Here is a 22,382-nt window from a genome sequence, read left to right as displayed (position 1 = left end):
CCCTCCTGTCTCAGCCTCCAGTATTTATGCTGCAGTAGTTTATGTGTCGGGGGGCTAGGGTCAGTTTGTTTATCTGGAGTACTTCTCCTGTCCTATTCGGTGTCCTGTGTGAATCTAAGTGTGCGTTCTCTAATTCTCTCCTTCTCTCTTTCTTTCTCTCTCTCGGAGGACCTGAGCCCTAGGACCATGCCCCAGGACTACCTGACATGATGACTCCTTGCTGTCCCCAGTCCACCTGGCCATGCTGCTGCTCCAGTTTCAACTGGCCTGGGCCCTAGGACCATGTCCCAGGACTACCTGACATGAGGACTCCTTGCTGTCCCCAGTCCACCTGGCCATGCTCCTGCTCCAGTTTCAACTGTTCTGCCTTACTATTATTCAACCATGCTGGTCATTTATGAACATTTGAACATCTTGGCCACGTTCTGTTATAATCTCCACCCGGCACAGCCAGAAGAGGACTGGCCACCCCACATATGCTCTCTCTAATTCTCTCTTTCTTTCTCTCTCTCGGAGGACCTGAGCCCTAGGACCGTGCCCCAGGACTACCTGACATGATGGCTCCTTGCTGTCCCCAGTCCACCTGACTGTGCTGCTGCTCCAGTTTCAACTGTTCTGCCTCATTATTATTTGACCATGCTGGTCATTTATGAACATTTGAACATCTTGGTCATTTTCTGTTATAATCTCTACCCGGCACAGCCAGAAGAGGACTGGCCACCCCACATAGCCCGGTTCCTCTCTAGGTTTCTTCCTAGGTTTTGGCCTTTCTAGGGAGTTTTTCCTAGCCACCGTGCTTTTACACCTGCATTGTTTGCTGTTTGGGGTTTTAGGCTGGGTTTCTGTACAGCACTTTGAGATATCAGCTGATGTACGAAGGGCTATATAAATACATTTGATTTGATTTGATTTGCTCTTATCAGTCTGAGGGTGTCTGAGGTCTGACAGGTTCTTATCAGTCTGAGGGTGTCTGAGGTCTGACAGGCTCTTATCAGTCTGAGGGTGTCTGAGGTCTGACAGTCTGAGGGTGTCTGAGGTCTGACAGGTTCTTATCAGTCTGAGGGTGTCTGAGGTCTGACAGGCTCTTATCAGTCTGAGGGTGTCTGAGGTCTGACAGGCTCTTATCAGTCTGAGGGTGTCTGAGGTCTGACGGGTTCTTATCAGTCTGAGGGTGTCTGAGGTCTGACAGGCTCTTATCATTCTGAGGGTGTCTGAGGTCTGACAGGCTCTTATCATTCTGAGGGTGTCTGAGGTCTGACAGGCTCTTATCAGTCTGAGGGTGTCTGAGGTCTGACAGGCTCTTATCAGTCTGAGGGTGTCTGAGATCTGACAGGTTCTTATCAGTCTGGGGGTGTCTGAGGTCTGACAGGCTCTTATCAGTCTGAGGGTGTCTGAGGTATTTCTACTGCTGCTCAGATTCCGACCAGACTGAGCTAGGAGTGAGGAGAGGGGGGGGGGACTGGGAGAGAGGAGAGGGGAGGGAGCGAGGGAGGGAGGGAGGAGAGAGGAAGGAATGGGGGAGGTAGGAGAGGCGGAGGGAAGAGAGGGGGAGGGATGAGAAGGGAGGGAGGAGAGGAGAGGAGGGGAGAGGAGAGAGAGAAGAGAGAGGTGGGGAGGGAAATAAGGGGGACGGAGGAGAGGGGGGGGGGTAAGAGAGGGGAGGGAGGGAGAGAGGGGAGGGGAAGATGGGATTGAGGGATGGGTAGGGAGTAAACGGGGAGGGCGGAGAGGGGGAAGGAGGGGGAAGGGAGGAAAGGGGAGGGAGAGATGGGGAGGGAGTAGAGGGGAAGGGGGAGAGTGGGAGGGAGGAGGGGGGGGGGGGTAGAGGGGCACAATTAGACCCAAACAAATCATGAGAAAACAAAAAGATAATTACTTGATACATTGGAAAGAGGGGGAGGGAGACAGAGGCAGTGTGAGTTTAGTTTCAGGAAGAACTACTTTCAACTTGAGGAGAAGTTGAGAGTAGTTAACAAGCTAGTTTTTACAACGACTGGCTCCGGGCACATCTGGTCTCTGTAATCTATTATTTCAATCCCATCTGTGAGGGGGCTAAACGCTGTCTGGATGAATAATTCTCCTAATATTTCCCCGTTCCTAAATCCAACATTCTTCATGAAGAATAATTATACTCCTCTTAACGTGTCACAGAGGTGAAACTCATTGAGAGGAGGGGAGGGAGGGAGGCCTGTTACATACACAGAGGAGAAACTCATTGAGAGGAGGGGAGGGAGGGAGGCCAGTTACATACACAGAGGAGAAACTCATTGAGAGGAGGGGAGGGAGGGAGGCCTGTTACATACACAGAGGAGAAACTCATTGAGAGGAGGGGAGGGGAGGGGAGGGAGGGAGGCCTGTTACATACACAGAGGAGAAACTCATTGAGAGGAGGGAGGCCTGTTACATACACAGAGGAGAAACTCATTGAGAGGAGGGGAGGGAGGGAGGCCTGTTACATACACAGAGGAGAAACTCATTGAGAGGAGGGAGGCCTGTTACATACACAGAGGAGAAACTCATTGAGAGGAGGGGAGGGAGGGAGGCCTGTTAGTGTGCTACTTTAGACCAGGGCCTATAGGGTACTACTTTAGACCAGGGTCTATAGTGAACTACTTGAGACCAGGGCCTATAGTGTACTACTTTAGACCAGGGCCTATAGTGTACAACTTTAGACCAGGGCCTATAGTGAACTACTTTAGACCAGGGCCTATAGTGTGCTACTTTAGACCAGGGCCTATAGTGTTCTACTTTAGACCAGGGCCTATAGTGTGCTACTTTAGACCAGGGCCTATAGTATGCTACTTTAGACCAGGGCCTATAGTGTACTACTTTAGACCAGGGCCTATAGTGTGCTACTTTTTAGACCAGGGCCTATAGTGTACTACTTTAGACCAGGGCCTATAGTGTTCTACTTTATAACAGGGCCTATAGTGTACTACATTAGACCAGGGCCTATAGTGCACTACTTTAGACCAGGGCCTATAGTGTACTACTTTAGACCAGGGCCTATAGTGTTCTACTTTAGAACAGGGCCTATAGTGTACTACATTAGACCAGGGCCTATAGTGCACTACTTTAGACCAGGGCCTATAGTGTACTACTTTAGACCAGGGCCTATTGAGTACTACTTTAGACCAGGGCCTATAGTGTACTACTTTAGACCAGGGCCTATAGTGTACTACTTTAGACCAGGGCCTATAGTGTACTACTTTAGACCAGGGCCTATAGTGTTCTACTTTAGAACAGGGCCTATAGTGTACTACATTAGACCAGGGCCTATAGTGCACTACTTTAGACCAGGGCCTATAGTGTACTACTTTAGACCAGGGCCTATTGAGTACTACTTTAGACCAGGGCCTATAGTGTACTACTTTAGACCAGGGCCTATAGTGCACTACTTTAGACCTGGGCCCAGAGTGAACTACTTTAGAACAGGGCCTATAGTGAACTACTTTAGACCAGGGCCTATAGTGAACTACTTTAGACCAGGGCCTATAGTGTGCTACTTTAGACCAGGGCCTATAGTGTGCTATTTTAAATCAGGGCCTATAGTGTTCTACTTTAGACCAGGGCCTATAGTGTGCTATTTTAAATCAGGGCCTATAGTGTTCTACTTTAGACCAGGGCCTATAGTGTGCTATTTTAAATCAGGGCCTATAGTGTACTACTTTAGACCTGGGCCCAGAGTGAACTACTTTAGACCAGGGCCTATAGTGAACTACTTTAGACCAGGGCCTATAGTGTGCTACTTTTTAGACCAGGGCCTATAGTGTACTACTTTAGACCAGGGCCTATAGTGAACTACTTTAGACCAGGGCCTATAGTGTGCTACTTTAGACCAGGGCCTACAGTGTGCTACTTTTTAGACCAGGGCCTATAGTGTACTACTTTAGATCAGGGCCTATAGTGTCCTACTTTAGACCAGGGCTTATAGTGTACTACTTTAGACCAGGGCCTATAGTGTACTACTTTAGACCAGGGCCTATAGTGTTCTACTTTAGACCAGGGCATAGAGAGTACTACTTTAGACCAGTGCCAATAGTGTTCTACTTTAGACCAGGGCCTATAGTGTGCTACTTTAGACCAGGGCCCATAGTGCACTACTTTAGACCAGGGCCCATAGTGAACTACTTTAGACCAGGGCCCAGAGTGAACTACTTTAGACCAGGGCCTATAGTGTGCTACTTTAGACCAGGGCCTATAGTGTGCTATTTTAAATCAGGGCCTATAGTGTTCTACTTTAGACCAGGGCCTATAGTGTGCTATTTTAAATCAGGGCCTATAGTGTTCTACTTTAGACCAGGGCCTATAGTGTGCTATTTTAAATCAGGGCCTATAGTGTTCTACTTTAGACCAGGGCCTATAGTGCACTACTTTAGACCAGGCCCCATAGTGCACTACTTTAGACCAGGGCCTATAGTGTTCTACTTTAGACCAGGGCCTATAGTGTTCTACTTTAGACCAGGGCCTATAGTGCACTACTTTAGACCAGGCCCCATAGTGCACTACTTTAGACCAGGCCCCATAGTGCACTACTTTAGACCAGGGCCTATAGTGTTCTACTTTAGACCAGGCCCCATAGTGCACTACTTTAGACCAGGGCCTATAGTGTTCTACTTTAGACCAGGGCCTATAGTGTTCTACTTTAGACCAGGGCCTATAGTGCACTACTTTAGACCAGGCCCCATAGTGCACTACTTTAGACCAGGGCCCATAGGGAATAGGGTGTGACTGCATCTCCATGTCCCAGAGAAAGGAAAGGGGCCCTGGACTGTTCAAAGTGTTTTACAGAAAATAATAGCCTGTTTTTGGCAGTACATTTTAACCATACTGATAGGTAATGGATTTATCCTGGCAACATCAGCTATATACTGAAACAAAAATATAAACACAAAATGCAACAATTTCATAGATTTTACTGGCTTACAGTTTATATGAGGAAATCAGTCAATTGAAATGAATTCATTAGGCCCTTCTCTATGGATTTCATATGACTGGGAATAGAGAGGTGCTTCAGTTGGTCATAGATACCTTAAACAAAATGGGCCTCGCGATGGGCCTCAGGATCTCGTCACATTATTTTTGTGCATTCAAATTGCCATCGATAAAATTAAATTGTGTTGGTTGTCCGTACCTCGAGCCTGCCCCATACCATAACCCCACCGCCACCATGGGGCGCTGTTCACAACGTTGACATCAACAAACCGCTCGCCAACACGACGCCATGGTTACATACACATGGTCTGCTGTTGTGAGGCCGGTTGGACGTACTGTCATCTTTTTTCTTTATTTACAGTGCCTTGCGAAAGTATTCGGCCCCCTTGAACTTTGCGACCTTTTGCCACATTTCAGGCTTCAAACATAAAGATATAAAACTGTATTTTTTTGTGAAGAATCAACAACAAGTGGGACACAATCATGAAGTGGAACGACATTTATTGGATATTTCAAACTTTTTTAACAAATCAAAAACTGAAAAATTGGGTGTGCAAAATTATTCAGCCCCCTTAAGTTAATACTTTGTAGCGCCACCTTTTGCTGCGATTACAGCTGTAAGTCGCTTGAGGGATGTCTCTATCAGTTTTGCACATCGAGAGAGTAAAATTATTTCCCATTCCTCCTTGCAAAACAGCTCGAGCTCAGTGAGGTTGGATGGAGAGCATTTGTGAACAGCAGTTTTCAGTTCTTTCCACAGATTCTCGATTGGATTCAGGTCTGGACTTTGACTTGGCCATTCTATGTTTATATGTTTATTTTTGAACCATTTGTAGATTTTGCTTTATGTTTTGGATCATTGTCTTGTTGGAAGACAAATCTCCGTCCCAGTCTCAGGTCTTTTGCAGACTCCATCAGGTTTTCTTCCAGAATGGTCCTGTATTTGGCTCCATCCATCTTCCCATCAATTGTAACCATCTTCCCTGTCCCTGTTGAAGAAAAGCAGGCCCAAACCATGATGCTGCCACCACCATGTTTGACAGTGGGGATGGTGTTTTCAGGGTGATGGCCTGTGTTGCTTTTACGCCAAACATAACGTTTTGCATTGTTGTCAAAAAGTTCAATTTTGGTTTCATCTGACCAGAGCACCTTCTTCCACATGTTTGGTGTGTCTCCCAGGTGGCTTGTGGCAAACTTTAAACGACACTTTTTATGGATATCTTTAAGAAATTGCTTTCTTCTTGCCACTCTTCCATAAAGGCCAGATTTATGCTATATACAACTGATTGTTGTCCTATGGACAGAGTATCCCACCTCAGCTGTAGATCTCTGCAGTTCATCCAGAGTGATCATGGGCCTCTTGGTTGCATCTCTGATCAGTCTTCTCCTTGTATGAGCTGAAAGTTTAGAGGGACGGCCAGGTCTTGGTAGATTTGCAGTGGTCTGATACTCCTTCCATTTCAATATTATCGCTTGCACAGTGCTCCTTGGGATGTTTAAAGCTTGGGAAATATTTTTGTATCCAAATCCGGCTTTAAACTTCTTCACAACAGTATCTCGGACCTGCCTGGTGTGTTCCTTGTTCTTCATGATGCTCTCTGCGCTTTTAACGGACCTCTGAGACTATCACAGTGCAGGTGCATTGATACGGAGACTTGATTACACACAGGTGGATTGTATTTATCATCATTAGTCATTTAGGTCAACATTGAATCATTCAGAGATCCTCACTGAACTTCTGGAGAGAGTTTGCTGCACTGAAAGTAAAGGGGCTGAATAATTTTGCACGCCCAATTTTTCAGTTTTTGATTTGTTAAAAAAGTTTGAAATATCCAATAAATGTCGTTCCACTTCATGATTGTGTCCCACTTGTTGTTGATTCTTCAAAAAAAATACAGTTTAATATCTTTATGTTTGAAGCCTGAAATGTGGCAAAAGGTCGCAAAGTTCAAGGGGGCCAAATACTTTCGCAAGGCACTGTAACTAGGCAAGACGGTTAAGAACAAATTTACAATGACGGCCTACCCCGGCCAAACTCCTACGACGCTGGGCCAATTGTGCACCGCCCTATGGGAGGAGAGGGGGAGGCCGTCATTGTAAATAAGAATTTGTTCTTGACTTGCATAGTTAAATAAAGGTTAAATTAAGAAAAATACAACATTCTAGCTGAGACGCAGTGCCTTAGACCGCTGCACCACTCAGGAGCCCAATTCTCTAAAACGACGTTGGATGCGGCTTATGGTAGAGAAATTAACATTAAATTATTTGACAACAGCTCTGGTGGACATTTCTCCCCTGGCGTGACTGATAGGAACACAGATGCCTTTGAGGAGAACAAGCGCTTTCTGTCTGTGGCCACTTGTTTCATTCATTAGACTTGTTGTAGACACTGCACAGCAGCTCAGCACAGAACAATTGGACAAACTCACAACAAAGAACAAAGGAGGTTTGCTGTGGAAATCTTCACTTTTATATCATTACATATTAACACTAGAAAAGCCTGGCCTCGAGGGACCCCTCCCCCTCTGAGCCAATGACACATAAATACATTTCATATATGCTATTGCAAAAATAATAATTTGTTTGTGTTTATGAAGGGCTTTGGTGTATTAGTATACAAAAGAAAATGTATTTCAAAGAACACAATAGCATTTTCATCAGTTTATGGAGCTGTTGTCTAGAAATAAACACCTTCTTCCACTGTTTAACCTCTGAACCAATAGGAGGCCCTCCCTGCCTCGACACTGTTTAACTTCTGAACCAATAGGAGGCCCTCCCTGCCTCGACACTGTTTAACCTCTGAACCAATAGGAGGCCCTCCCTGCCTCGACACTGTTTAACCTCTGAACCAATAGGAGGCCCTCCCTGCCTCGACACTGTTTAACCTCTGAACCAATAGGAGGCCCTCCCTGCCTCGACACTGTTTAACCTCTGAACCAATAGGAGGCTGTTTAACCTCTGATCCCAGTGTCAGTCTAAATGAATGAAAAGATGAAATGCAGAGCAGTTCAAAAACATTCAAACATGTGAGGAATTGTCCACCGAAACAGATACTCTCTCTACCCTTCCCCTCCCCCTCCCCCTCCTCCCTCCCCGTCTCTCTCTCTCCCTCCCCGTCTCTCTCTCTCCCTCCCCTCTCCTCTCTCCCTCCCCTCTCCTCCCTCTCCCCATCTCTCCCTCCCCCTCTCTCCCTCCCCATCCCCATCCCCTTCTCTACCCTCCCCCTCTCCTCCCTCCCCCTCTCCTCCCCCTCCCCGTCTTTCCCTCCCCCTCTCCTCCCTCCCCCTCTCCTCCCTCCATCTCTACCCTTCCCCCTCCTCTCTCCCTCCATCTCTCTACCCTTCCCCCTCTCCTCCCTCTCCCCGTCTCTCCCTCCCCCTCCCCGTCTCTCCCTCCCCTCTCCTCCCTCATCTCTCTGCCTCCCCCTCCCCGTCTCTCCCTCCCCCTCTCCTCCCTCCCCCTCTCCTCCCTCCCTCCCCCTCTACTCTGTGTGTAAGCAGCGTCTACTGTTACTCACTCTTCATGCTTTAGTGTAATAAGGCAGATTTGGGATGCAAAGAATCGGCTTTACGGTCATGTACAAGTTGTCTCAAAATATCCCTACTTTAAAGAGGACTTTAGAGTTTGAAGTGTTAGCTAGTGTGACTTCACAGCTCTGCCTCTCCCCATGTCATAAACTGGTAGCTGATTGGGAAGTATGAGATGGCTTACGGAAGGAGGAAATTCTCTAAATGTTTTCCATTGTCAAGTGGATCAGCATTTCCTCCGTCCCTAATGGCACCCTATTCCCTAAAGTAGTTCACTATAGGCCCTGGTCTAAAGTAGTTCACTATAGGCCCTGGTCTAAAGTAGTTCACTATGGGCCCTGGTCTAAAGTAGTTCACTATGGGCCCTGGTCTAAAGTAGTACACTATAGGCCCTGGTCTAAAGTAGAACACTATAGGCCCTGGTCTAAAGTAGTACACTATAGGCCCTGGTCTAAAGTAGTACACTATAGGCCCTGGTCTAAAGTAGAACACTATAGGCCCTGGTCTAAAGTAGTTCACTATAGGCCCTGGTCTAAAGTAGAACACTATAGGCCCTGGTCTAAAGTAGTTCACTATAGGCCCTGGTCTAAAGTAGAACACTATAGGCCCTGGTCTAAAGTAGTACACTATAGGCCCTGGTCTAAAGTAGTTCACTATAGGCCCTGGTCTAAAGTAGTACACTATAGGCCCTGGTCTAAAGTAGTGCACTGGATAGGGAACGTGGTGCCATTTTGGACTCAGCCACAGACTAACGTAAATAAAACAATTCTTACTGTTTCTTTTAGCTTTACTTTCAAGCCCCATACATCATTCCCCTGTCATACTGTCAAAACAAATCATTGGTATACGATCCCCTGATGGCATTTCCTGTTTGAGAAATAGTTACAGACTATAATGATATAGCTTTTGAAACCCTCCCTAATGGCACCCTATCCCCAGTATAGTGCACTATGGACCCTGGTCAAATGTAGTGACTATAAAGGGAATAGGGAGAAATTTGGTACACGTCAGTATTGAGTTGGCTAAGGTGACAGTCACAGGCCCTAAACAGTGGGGTTAGCCAGTTCACAAGAGAAGATGTCTTCTTCGTGGCTCAGAAAATAATATGTCTTCTTCGTGGCTCAGAAGAGAATATGTCTTCTTCTTGGCTCAGAAGAGAATATGTCTTCTTCGTGGCTCATAAGAGAATATGTCTTCTTCGTGGCTCAGAAGAGAATATGTCTTCTTCGTGGCTCAGAAGAGAATATGTCTTCTTCGTGGCTCAGAAGAGAATATGTCTTCTTCGTGACTCAGAAGAGAATATGTCTTCTTCGTGACTCAGAAGAGAATATGTCTTCTTCGTGGCTCAGAAGAGAATATGTCTTCTTCGTGGCTCAGAAGAGAATATGTCTTCTTCGTGACTCAGAAGAGAATATGTCTTCTTCGTGGCTCAGAAGAGAATATGTCTTCTTCGTGACTCAGAAGAGAATATGTCTTCTTCGTGACTCAGAAGAGAATATGTCTTCTTCGTGGCTCAGAAGAGAATATGTCTTCTTCGTGGCTCAGAAGAGAATATGTCTTCTTCGTGGCTCAGAAGAGAATATGTCTTCTTCGTGGCTCAGAAGAGAATATGTCTTCTTCGTGACTCAGAAGAGAATATGTCTTCTTCGTGACTACATCTACGTATTCTGTTTATTGGTCAAACGGATGAACTACCAATTGACTGTTTCCTCAATTTATAAACATAATTTACTGTGGTCTGTTTTGAGACAGTCCCTTTAATATGTAGTTCAGTAGAGGTGTGGGTGAGAGGGTTGTTGTAGCCTTTACTCAGATCACAATACAACATTGTACCATATGCTACAATAAGGTCCAATACAGGGTTGTTGTAGCCTTTTTGTGACCTAGTACAATATCATTCAACACAGTGCTATTTTCATGGTCCATCCAATCACATTTGGAATTGACAATAAATGTGGACATCAATTGAATGTAAAAGGTACATTGCCTCTGGCAGCCAACCTACTCAGTTACTCTGAATGTGCTATGCCTGACATCACTGTTCGGCTGCAAACTGACATCTGGCATAGCTATGGCACTACCAGGCTAACTGCATTGTTGAGCCTCCGTTACACCAGCCTGAGGGTGAGCAGAGCCCCATGCCAGACACAGACCAGCCTGAGGGTGAGCAGAACCCCATGCCAGACACAGACCAGCCTGAGGGTGAGTAGAGCCCCATGCCAGACACAGACCAGCCTGAGGGTGAGCAGAGCCCCATGCCAGACACAGTCCAGCCTGAGGGTGAGCAGAGCCCCATGCCAGACACAGACCAGCCTGAGGGTGAGCAGAGCCCCATGCCAGACACAGTCCAACCTGAGGGTGAGCAGAGCCCCATGCCAGACACAGTCCAGCCTGAGGGTGAGCAGAGCCCCATGCCAGACACAGTCCAGCCTGAGGGTGAGCAGAGCCCCATGCCAGACACAGTCCAGCCTGAGGGTGAGCAGAGCCCCATGCCAGACACAGTCCAGCCTGAGGGTGAGCAGAGCCCCATGCCAGACACAGTCCAGCCTGAGGGTGAGCAGAGCCCCATGCCAGACACAGTCCAGCCTGAGGGTGAGCAGAGCCCCAGACACAGTCCAGCCTGAGGGTGAGACCCCACAGTCCAGCCTGAGGGTGAGCAGAGCCCCATGCCAGACACAGTCCAGCCTGAGGGTGAGCGGAGCCCCATGCCACGCTCAGTTAAGGGCAGTTAAAGGGCTCAGTATTCCACTAGTCTTGCTCGCCAGAGTCATGGCTCTGCAGTGTGGTCGTGGTTGTACACTACAAGTTTGCATTTCCTGCTTTACACGGAAAATTCTCCGCAAACAAAAGAGTGATCAATTTAAGATCCTACATCTGTAATAGGCCTACAGCTGCAATATCTGATAGGACGGATCTAATCTGTACTAAATTAAAATGGAACAATGAAGTTGATGACCATTTTCTCATACATAAAGAGGATATTAATAGTTACCAGGCGTCTCCTCTCCTCTTCCACAGTGTTCAGTAGCTGGGAGAACTCCTTGAACGACTGGGCTGGAAAAGAAAGAACATACAATATCTCTTTAATATTTCATCTAATATCAGTTCTGGGTTAAAGGTCATATACACGGTTAAAGTTCAAATGAACGTGGGAAACATCAATGTGGCAGGGGATCGATATTAGCTTCCATTAAGTAAATATACTAGGATCAATAAGCATGACAACATAGGGCCCTGGGTTCAATATTAGCTTCCATTAAGTAAATATACTAGGATCAATAAGCATGACAACATAGGGCCCTGGGTTCAATATACATTGATCTATAGTGTCAGGTATTTAAACTAATGTAACAGAGTTTACAGGTTCCATTAAGTAAATATACTAGGATCAATAAGCATGACAACATAGGGCCCTGGGATCAATAAGCATGACAACATAGTGCCCTGGGATCAATAAGCATGACAACATAGGGCCCTGGGATCAATAAGCATGACAACATAGGGCCCTGGGATCAATAAGCATGACAACATAGTGCCCTGGGATCAATAAGCATGACAACATAGGGCCCTGGGATCAATAAGCATGACAACATAGTGCCCTGGGATCAATAAGCATGACAACATAGGGCCCTGGGATCAATAAGCATGACAACATAGGGCCCTGGGATCAATAAGCATGACAACATAGTGCCCTGGGATCAATAAGCATGACAACATAGGGCCCTGGGATCAATAAGCATGACAACATAGGGCCCTGGGATCAATAAGCATGACAACATAGGGCCCTGGGTTCAATAAGCATGACAACATAGTGCCCTGGGTTCTACTGGGTCTGTATTTAGACCCAGTACTGAATGAACACTTATTTTAACTTAATATAATACATCAATAAAAATCAATTTAGCCTCAAATAAATAATGGAACATGTTCAATTTGGTTTAAATAATGCAAAAACAAAGTGTTGGAGAAGAAAGTAAAAGTGCAATATGTGCCATGTAAGAAAGCTAACGTATACGTTCCTTGCTCAGAACATGAGAACAAATGAAAGCTGGTGGTTCCTTTTAACATGAGTCTTCAATATTCCAAGGTAAGAAGTTTTAGGTTGTAGTTATTATAGGAGTTATATAACAATTTCTCTCTATACCATTTGTATTTCATATACCTTTGACTATTGGATGTTCTTATAGGCACTTTAGTATTGCCAGTGTAACAGTATAGCTTCCGTCCCTCTCCTCGCTCCTCCCCGGGCTTGAACCAGCAACACAATGACAACAGCCACCATCGAAGCAGCGTTACCCATCCAGAGCAAGGGGAACAACTACTAGAAGGCTCAGAGCGAGTGACATTTGAAAAGCTATTAGCGCGCGCTAACTAGCTAGCCATTTCCCTTCGGTTACACAAGCCTCATCTCGGGAGTTGATAGGCTTGAAGTCATAAACAGCGCGAAGCTTGACGCACAACGAAGAGCTGCTGGCAAAACGCGAGAAAGTGCTGTTTAAATGAATGTTTACGCGCCTGCTTCTGCCTACCACCGCTCAGTCAGATTATATGCAACGCAGGACACGCTAGATAATATCTAGTAATATCATCAACCATGTGTAGTTAACTAGTGATTATGATTGATTGTTTTTTATAAGACAAGTTTAATGCTAGCTAGCAATTTACCTTGGCTTACTGCATTTGCGTAACAGTCTCCTTGTGGAGTGCAACGAGAGAGAGGCAGGTCGTTTTTGCTTTTGACGAGTTAACTGTACGGATGCAAGATTGGATCCCCTGAGCTGACAAGGTGAAAATCTGTCGTTCTGCCCCTGAACAAAGCAGTTAACCCACCGTTCCTAGGCCGTCTCTCTCTCTCTCTCTCTCTCTCTCTCTCTCTCTCTCTCTCTCTCTCTCTCTCTCTCTCTCTCTCAATTCAAGGGGCATTGTTGGCATGGGAAACACATGTTAAAATTATGACTGTCTGTCTGTCTGTCTGTTCTCCAATAAGTATATGCCAGACAGTGTAACACCTCTACTACAGTACAGGAGGTTCCTGTTAAAGACTTCCTTTATCACCTCATCAGCAGCACAGCCCTCTCAGCTGGAGACCCTGTCTGTCCCAAATGGCAACTCATTACCTATATAGTGCTGTGCATACAGTAGTTCCCTATGGATCCTAGTCAAAAGTAGTGCCCCATAAATAGGGGGCAATTTGTGATGCTGTCGCTGATGGGAGGAGATTAGACGCTTAAGAGAGGAAATGGAAGTCAGAGAGAGGTTACCAGGGTTACAGCTTGACCGGGAAACGGAGGAGAAAACCACCAATAGGTCTGAGTCATGGAGAGAGAGAGAGAGAGGGAGAGAGATACAGAGACAGAGAGAGAGAGAGAGAGAGAGAGAGAGAGAGAGAGAGAGACAGATACAGAACAGAGAAAACAGAGAGAGGGAGAGAAGAGAGAACAGAGAGAGAGAGAGAGAGAGAGAGAGAGGGAGAGAAGAGAGAACACAGAGAGAGAGAGAGAGAGAGAGAGAGAGAGAGAGAGAGAGAGAGAGAGAGAGAGAGAGAGAGAGAGAGAGAGAGAGAGAGAGAGAGAACAGAGAAAACAGAGAGAGAGAGAAGAGAGAACAGAGAGAGAGAGAGAGAGAGAGAGACAGAACAGAGAAAACAGAGAGAGGGAGAGAAGAGAGAACAGAGAGAGAGAGAGAGAGAGAGAGAGAGAGAGAGAGAGAGAGAGAGAGAGAGAGAGAGAGAGAGAGAGAGAGAGAGAGAGAGAGAGAGAGAGAGAGAGAGAGAGAGAGAGAGAGAGAGAGAGAGAGAGAGAGAGAGAGAGAGAGAGAGAGAGAGAGAGAGAGAGAGAGAGAGAGAGAGAGAGAGAGAGAGAGAGAGAGAGAGAGAGAGAGAGAGAGAGAGAGAGAGAGAGAGAGAGAGAGAGAGAGAGAGAGAGAGAGAGAGAGAGAGAGAGAGAGAGAGAGAGAGAGAGAGAGAGAGAGAGAGAAGAGAGAACACAGAGAGAGAGCGGGGAGATGAGAAAACCTGACACCTTCAGCACAAAGGGAGACAAACACCTACCTGGAGGTGACATCATTCCCTCCCCATATGCTCCCATAGACACAACCACGACAACATGAACAACAACGCCTATAAGAAATCCCGCTATCCCCTCAGATGAACCATCAAACAAGCAAAGAGTCAATAGAGGATTAAGCTCTGACGGATGTGGCATTAACTATTACAGACTACAAAGGGAAACCCAGACGCGAGCTGCCCAGTGACGCAAGCCTACCAGAAGAGCTAAATGCCTTATATGCTGGCTTCGAGGCAAGCAACACTGAAGCATGCACGAGAGCACTAGCTGTTCTGGATGACTGTGTGATAACGCTCTCTGTAACCGATGTGAGCAAGACCTTTAAACAGGTCAACATTCACAAAACCGCGGGGCCAGAAGGATTAACAGGACATGTACTCAGAGCATGTGCGGACCAACTGTCAAGTGTCTTCACTGACATTTTCAACCTCTCCCTGACCGAGTCTGTAACACCTACATGTTTTAAGCAAACCACCATAGTCCCTGTGCCCAAGGAAGTAAAGGTAACCTTCCTAAATCCTTACCGCCCTGTAGCACTCACGTCTGTTGCCATGAAGTGCTTTGAAAGGCTGGTCATGGCTCACATCAACAGCATCCTCCCGGATACCCCAGACCCACTCCAATTCGCATACCGCCTCAGCAGGTTCACAGATGACAGAATCTCAATCGCACTCCACACTGCCCTTTCCCACCTGGACAAAAGGAACACCTATGTGAGAATGCTGTTCATTGACTACAGCTCAGCGTTCAACACCATAGAACCCTCAAAGCTCATCACTAAGCTAAGGACCCTGGGACTAAACACCTCCCTCTGCAACTGGATTCTGGACTTCCTGACGGGCCGGCCCCAGGTGGTAAGGGTAGACAACAACACATCTGCCACGCTGATCCTCAACACTGGAGCCCCTCAAGGGTGTGTACTTAGTCCCATCCTGTACTCCCTTTGTACCCACGACTACGTGGCCAAACACGACTCCAACACCAACAATAAGTTTGCTGATGTATATATGTGGTAGGCCTGATCACAAACAATGACAAGACAGCCTATAGAGAGGAGGTCAGAGAACTGGCAGTACAGGACAACAACCCCTCCCTCAATGTGAGCAAGACAAAGGAGCTGATTGTGGACTACAGGAAAAGGCGGGGCCTGTAGGGGTCGAGAGTGTCGACATCACCAACGATCCAAACACACCAAGACAAAATATTATTCACCTCAAGAGACTGAACATATTAGGTCCTCAGATCCTCAAAAAGTTATACAGCTGCACCATCGAGAGCATCCTGACTGATTACATCACCGCCTGGTATGACAACTGCATGGTTAGTGTAGAAACCAAAAAATAATTGGCCAACAGCAAATGCTATCCCTTTAGACAATGTCCTGGTCGACATCTTTTCAGGCAATAGTGAAGATGTAAACTTAACCTAACATGTTTGACCTAACATGTCAGACTTAAATTCTGGCAGAAAACCTAAAATGACTAACAACAATGAGAAATGGTTTGATAGAGAATGTAAAAACTTAACAGAAACTGAGAAGACTATCCAACCAAAAACACAGAGAACCAGAAAACCTGAGCCTTCACTGTGGTGAATCACTAAAACAATACAGAAATACACTACGGAAAATGAGGGAACAGCATGACAGAAAACAGCTCAATGTGATTGAAGATTCCATTGAATCAAATCACTTCTGGGAAAATGGGAACACACTAAACAAACAACAGCACAAAGAGCCATCTTTCCAAAATGGAGACGTATGGAAAACCACTCCTCCAACCTCTTTCAGCCATATAACAAAGAGCAAACAGCAAAAACATTCACATGATAAATTACAAAACTTGTGGATGAGTGGATGAGACGCGGCTTTTAAAAAGGGTTTATTTATTTATTTCACCTTTATTTAAACAGGTATTTATATATATATATATAACCCTAACCCTTTATTTAACCAGGTATTTATATATATAACCCTAACCCTTTATTTAACCAGGTATTTATATATATAACCCTAACCCTTTATTTAACCAGGTATTTATATATATAACCCTAACCCTTTATTTAACCAGGTATTTATATATATAACCCTAACCCTTTATTTAACCAGGTATTTATATATATAACCCTAACCCTTTATTTAACCAGGTATTTATATATATAACCCTAACCCTTTATTTAACCAGGTATTTATATATATAACCCTAACCCTTTATTTAACCAGGTATTTATATATATAACCCTAACCCTTTATTTAACCAGGTATTTATATATATAACCCTAACCCTTTATTTAACCAGGTATTTATATATATAACCCTAACCCTTTATTTAACCAGGTATTTATATATATAACCCTAACCCTTTATTTAACCAGGTATTTATATATATAACCCTAACCCTTTATTTAACCAGGTATTTATATATATATAACCCTAACCCTTTATTTAACCAGGTATTTATATATATATAACCCTAACCCTTTATTTAACCAGGTATTTATATATATAACCCTAACCCTTTATTTAACCAGGTATTTATATATATAACCCTAACCCTTTATTTAACCAGGTATTTATATATATAACCCTAACCCTTTATTTAACCAGGTATTTATATATATAACCCTAACCCTTTATTTAACCAGGTATTTATATATATAACCCTAACCCTTTATTTAACCAGGTATTTATATATATAACCCTAACCCTTTATTTAACCAGGTATTTATATATATAACCCTAACCCTTTATTTAACCAGGTATTTATATATATAACTCTAACCCTTTATTTAACCAGGTATTTATATATATAACCCTAACCCTTTATTTAACCAGGTATTTATATATATAACCCTAACCCTTTATTTAACCAGGTATTTATATATATAACCCTAACCCTTTATTTAACCAGGTATTTATATATATAACCCTAACCCTTTATTTAACCAGGTATTTATATATATAACCCTAACCCTTTATTTAACCAGGTATTTATATATATAACCCTAACCCTTTATTTAACCAGGTATTTATATATATAACCCTAACCCTTTATTTAACCAGGTATTTATATATATAACCCTAACCCTTTATTTAACCAGGTATTTATATATATAACCCTAACCCTTTTTATTTAAACCAGGTATTTAACCAGGTATATATAACTCTAACCCTTTATTTAACCAGGTATTTATATATATAACCCTAACCCTTTATTTAACCAGGTATTTATATATATAACCCTAACCCTTTATTTAACCAGGTATTTATATATATAACTCTAACCCTTTATTTAACCAGGTATTTATATATATAACCCTAACCCTTTATTTAACCAGGTATTTATATATATAACCCTAACCCTTTATTTAACCAGGTATTTATATATATAACCCTAACCCTTTATTTAACCAGGTATTTATATATATAACCCTAACCCTTTATTTAACCAGGTATTTATATATATAACCCTAACCCTTTATTTAACCAGGTATTTATATATATAACCCTAACCCTTTATTTAACCAGGTATTTATATATATAACCCTAACCCTTTATTTAACCAGGTATTTATATATATAACCCTAACCCTTTATTTAACCAGGTATTTATATATATAACCCTAACCCTTTATTTAACCAGGTATTTATATATATAACCTAACCCTTTATTTAACCAGGTATTTATATATATAACCCTAACCCTTTATTTAACCAGGTATTTATATATATAACTCTAACCCTTTATTTAACCAGGTATTTATATATATAACCCCTAACCCTTTATTTAACCAGGTATTTATATATATAACCCTAACCCTTTATTTAACCAGGTATTTATATATATAACCCTAACCCTTTATTTAACCAGGTATTTATATATATAACCCTAACCCTTTATTTAACCAGGTATTTATATATATAACCTAACCCTTTATTTAACCAGGTATTTATATATATAACCCTAACCCTTTATTTAACCAGGTATTTATATATATAACCCTAACCCTTTATTTAACCAGGTATTTATATATATAACTCTAACCCTTTATTTAACCAGGTATTTATATATATAACCCTAACCCTTTATTTAACCAGGTATTTATATATATAACCCTAACCCTTTATTTAACCAGGTATTTATATATATAACCCTAACCCTTTATTTAACCAGGTATTTATATATATAACCCTAACCCTTTATTTAACCAGGTATTTATATATATAACCCTAACCCTTTATTTAACCAGGTATTTATATATATAACCTAACCCTTTATTTAACCAGGTATTTATATATATAACCCTAACCCTAACCCTTTTATTTAACCAGGTATTTATATATATAACCCTAACCCTTTATTTAACCAGGTATTTATATATATAACCCTAACCCTTTATTTAACCAGGTATTTATATATATAACTCTAACCCTTTATTTAACCAGGTATTTATATATATAACCCTAACCCTTTATTTAACCAGGTATTTATATATATAACTCTAACCCTTTATTTATTTATACCAACCCTTTATTTAACCAGGTATTTATATATATAACCCTAACCCTTTATTTAACCAGGTATTTATATATATAACCCTAACCCTTTATTTAACCAGGTATTTATATATATAACCCTAACCCTTTATTTAACCAGGTATTTATATATATAACCCTAACCAGGTATTTATATATATAACTAACCCTTTATTTAACCAGGTATTTATATATATAACCCTAACCCTTTATTTAACCAGGTATTTATATATATAACCCTAACCCTTTATTTAACCAGGTATTTATATATATAACCCTAACCCTTTATTTAACCAGGTATTTATATATATAACCCTAACCCTTTATTTAACCAGGTATTTATATATATAACCCTAACCCTTTATTTAACCAGGTATTTATATATATAACCCTAACCCTTTATTTAACCAGGTATTTATATATATAACTCTAACCCTTTATTTAACCAGGTATTTATATATATAACTCTAACCCTTTATTTAACCAGGTATTTATATATATAACCCTAACCCTTTATTTAACCAGGTATTTATATATATAACTCTAACCCTTTATTTAACCAGGTATTTATATATATAACTCTAACCCTTTATTTAACCAGGTATTTATATATATAACCCTAACCCTTTATTTAACCAGGTATTTATATATATAACCCTAACCCTTTATTTAACCAGGTATTTATATATATATAACCCTAACCCTTTATTTAACCAGGTATTTATATATATAACCCTAACCCTTTATTTAACCAGGTATTTATATATATAACCCTAACCCTTTATTTAACCAGGTATTTATATATATAACCCTAACCCTTTATTTAACCAGGTATTTATATATATAACCCTAACCCTTTATTTAACCAGGTAGGCCAGTTGAGAACAAGATCACATTTACAACTGCAACCTGGCCAAGATAAAGCAAAGCAGTGCGACAAAAACAACAACACAGAGTTACACATAAACAAACATACAGTCAATAACACAATAGAAAAATCTATATACAGTGTGTGCAAATGTAGAAGATTAGGGAGGTAAGGCAATAAATAATTACAATTTATCATTAACACTGGAGTGAATAGATGTGCAGATGATGATGTGCAAGTAGAGATACTGGGGTGCAAAAGAGCAAGAAGATAAATAACAATATGGGGATGAGGTAGTTGGATGTGCTATTTACAGATGGGCTGTGTACAGGTACAGTGATCGGTAAGCTGCTCTAACAGCTGATGCTTAAAGTTAGAGAGGGAGATATGAGTCTCCAGCTTCAGAGATTCTTTGCTATTCGTTCTAGTCATTGGCAGCAGAGAACTGGAAGGGAAGGCGTCCAAAGGAAGTGTTGGCATTGGGGATGACAAGTGAGATATACCTGCTGGGGCACGCGCTACGGGTGGGTGTTGCTATGGTGACCAGTGAGCTGAAATAAGGCAGGCCTTTACAGAGAAAAGACTTGTAGATGACCTGGAGCCAATGGGTTTGGCAACAAATATGTAGTGAGGGCCAGCCAACGAGAGCACACAGGTCACAGTGGTGGGTAGTATATGAGGCTTTGGTGACAAAATGGATGGCACTGTGATAGACTACATCCAGTTTACTGTTAGAGGCTATTTTGTAAATGACATCGCCGAAGTCAAGGATCGGTAGGACCGTCAGTTTTACGATGGTATGTTTGGCAGCATGAGTGAAGGATGCTTTGTTGCAAAATAGGAAGCCAATTCTAGATTTAATGTTGGATTGGAGATGCTTAATGTGAGTCTGGAAGGAGAGTTTACAGTCTAACCAGACACCTAGGTATTTGGAGTTGTCCACATATTCTAAGTCAGAACCATCCAGAGTAGTGATGCTAATCGGGTGGGCGGGCAGGCAGGTACGGGCAGCAATCAGTTGAAGAGCATGCATTTAGTTTTACTATTATTTAGAAGCAGTTGGAGGCCACGTGAGGAGTGTTGTATTGCATTGAAGCTCGTTTGGAGGTTTGTTAACACAGTGTCCAAAGAAGGGCCAGATGTATAAAGTCACGCTCAAGGTCCTAAACAGTATCATAACCGCCATCGATAAAAGACAGTACTGTGTAGCCGTCTTCATGGACCTTGCCAAGGCTTTCGACTCTGTCAATCACCACATTCTTATCGGCAGCTGTGATCTCTTCCAAACACTGTAAGTATCCCTCTCATTCCCATAATATTGTACTATAAATGTATTTATTAAATGCTTTAGGTTAAAATAATTACTCTTTTATTATTTTTGAAACACACTTTGTCATCACCGTGCTGTGGGTCTCCAATCCTTCTCAATTTGTCAAGTCACAAGCCTCCACTGGTGCAAAAACAACAAGTGTGCAGTTAAAATTGGCATAAAACACACACATTCTTATTTTCAATGACTGCCTTGGAACGGTGGGTTAACTGCCTTGTTCAGGGGCAGAACGACAGATTTTCACCTTGTCAGCTCGGGGGATCCAATCTTGCAACCTTACAGTTAACTCGTCCAACGCAATAACGACCTGCCTCTCTCTCGTTGCACTCCACAAGGAGACTGTTACGCGAATGCAGTAAGCCAAGGTAAGTTGCTAGCTAGCATTAAACTTATCTTATAACAAACAATCAATCATAATCACTAGTTAACTACACATGGTTGATGATATTACTAGATATTATCTAGCGTGTCCTGTGTTGCATATAATCTGACTGAGTTTACAAGTATCTGACTGAGCGGTGGTAGGCAGAAGCAGGCGCCTAAACATTCATTCAAACAGCACTGTCGTGCGTTTTGCCAGCAGCTCTTCATTGTGCGTCAAGCATTGCACTGTTTATGACTTCAAGCCTATCAACTCCCGAGATGAGGCTGGTGTAACCGAAGTGAAATGGCTAGCTAGTTAGCGTGCGCTAACTAGAGGGAAAGTACCTATAAGAACATCCAAGTCAAAGGTCAATGAAATACAAATGGTACAGAGGGAAATAGTCCTATAATTCCGATAATAACTACAACCTAAAACTTCTTAACTGGGAATATTGTTAAAAGGAACCACCAGCTTTCATATGTTCTCATGTTCTGAGCAACGAACTGAAACGTTAGCTTTCTTACATGGCACATATTGCACTTTTACTTTCTTCTCCAACACTTTGTTTTTGCATTATTTAAACCAAATGTAACATGTTTCATTATTTATTTGAGGCTAAATTGATTTTATTGATGTATTATATTAAGTTATAATAAGTGTTCATTCAGTATTGTTGCAATTGTCATTATTATAAACAAATAATCAACAACAACAAAAAATATTGTCCGAATAATCGGGGGGAAAAAATCATCGGTGTCGG

The 22,382-nt window shown here is 42.4% G+C and overlaps 1 protein-coding gene across 4 annotated transcripts in view; it reads right to left on the bottom strand.

The window, feature by feature from the left end:
* Window positions 1–22,382, bottom strand: part of LOC123992447 (rho GTPase-activating protein 42-like) — a 222,029-nt gene that overhangs the window by 134,167 nt on the left and 65,480 nt on the right. For all 4 annotated transcript variants that reach the window (XM_046293584.1, XM_046293585.1, XM_046293586.1 and 1 more), the window contains exon 3: window positions 11,455–11,516. In XM_046293584.1, the coding sequence (XP_046149540.1) occupies window positions 11,455–11,516 (62 nt within the window). The remainder of the gene's footprint in view (window positions 1–11,454; window positions 11,517–22,382) is intronic.

This window comes from Oncorhynchus gorbuscha, linkage group LG13 (assembly GCF_021184085.1).
Source record: "Oncorhynchus gorbuscha isolate QuinsamMale2020 ecotype Even-year linkage group LG13, OgorEven_v1.0, whole genome shotgun sequence".
NCBI lineage: Eukaryota > Metazoa > Chordata > Actinopteri > Salmoniformes > Salmonidae > Oncorhynchus > Oncorhynchus gorbuscha.
This window is presented reverse-complemented; position numbering and strand designations above follow the sequence as displayed.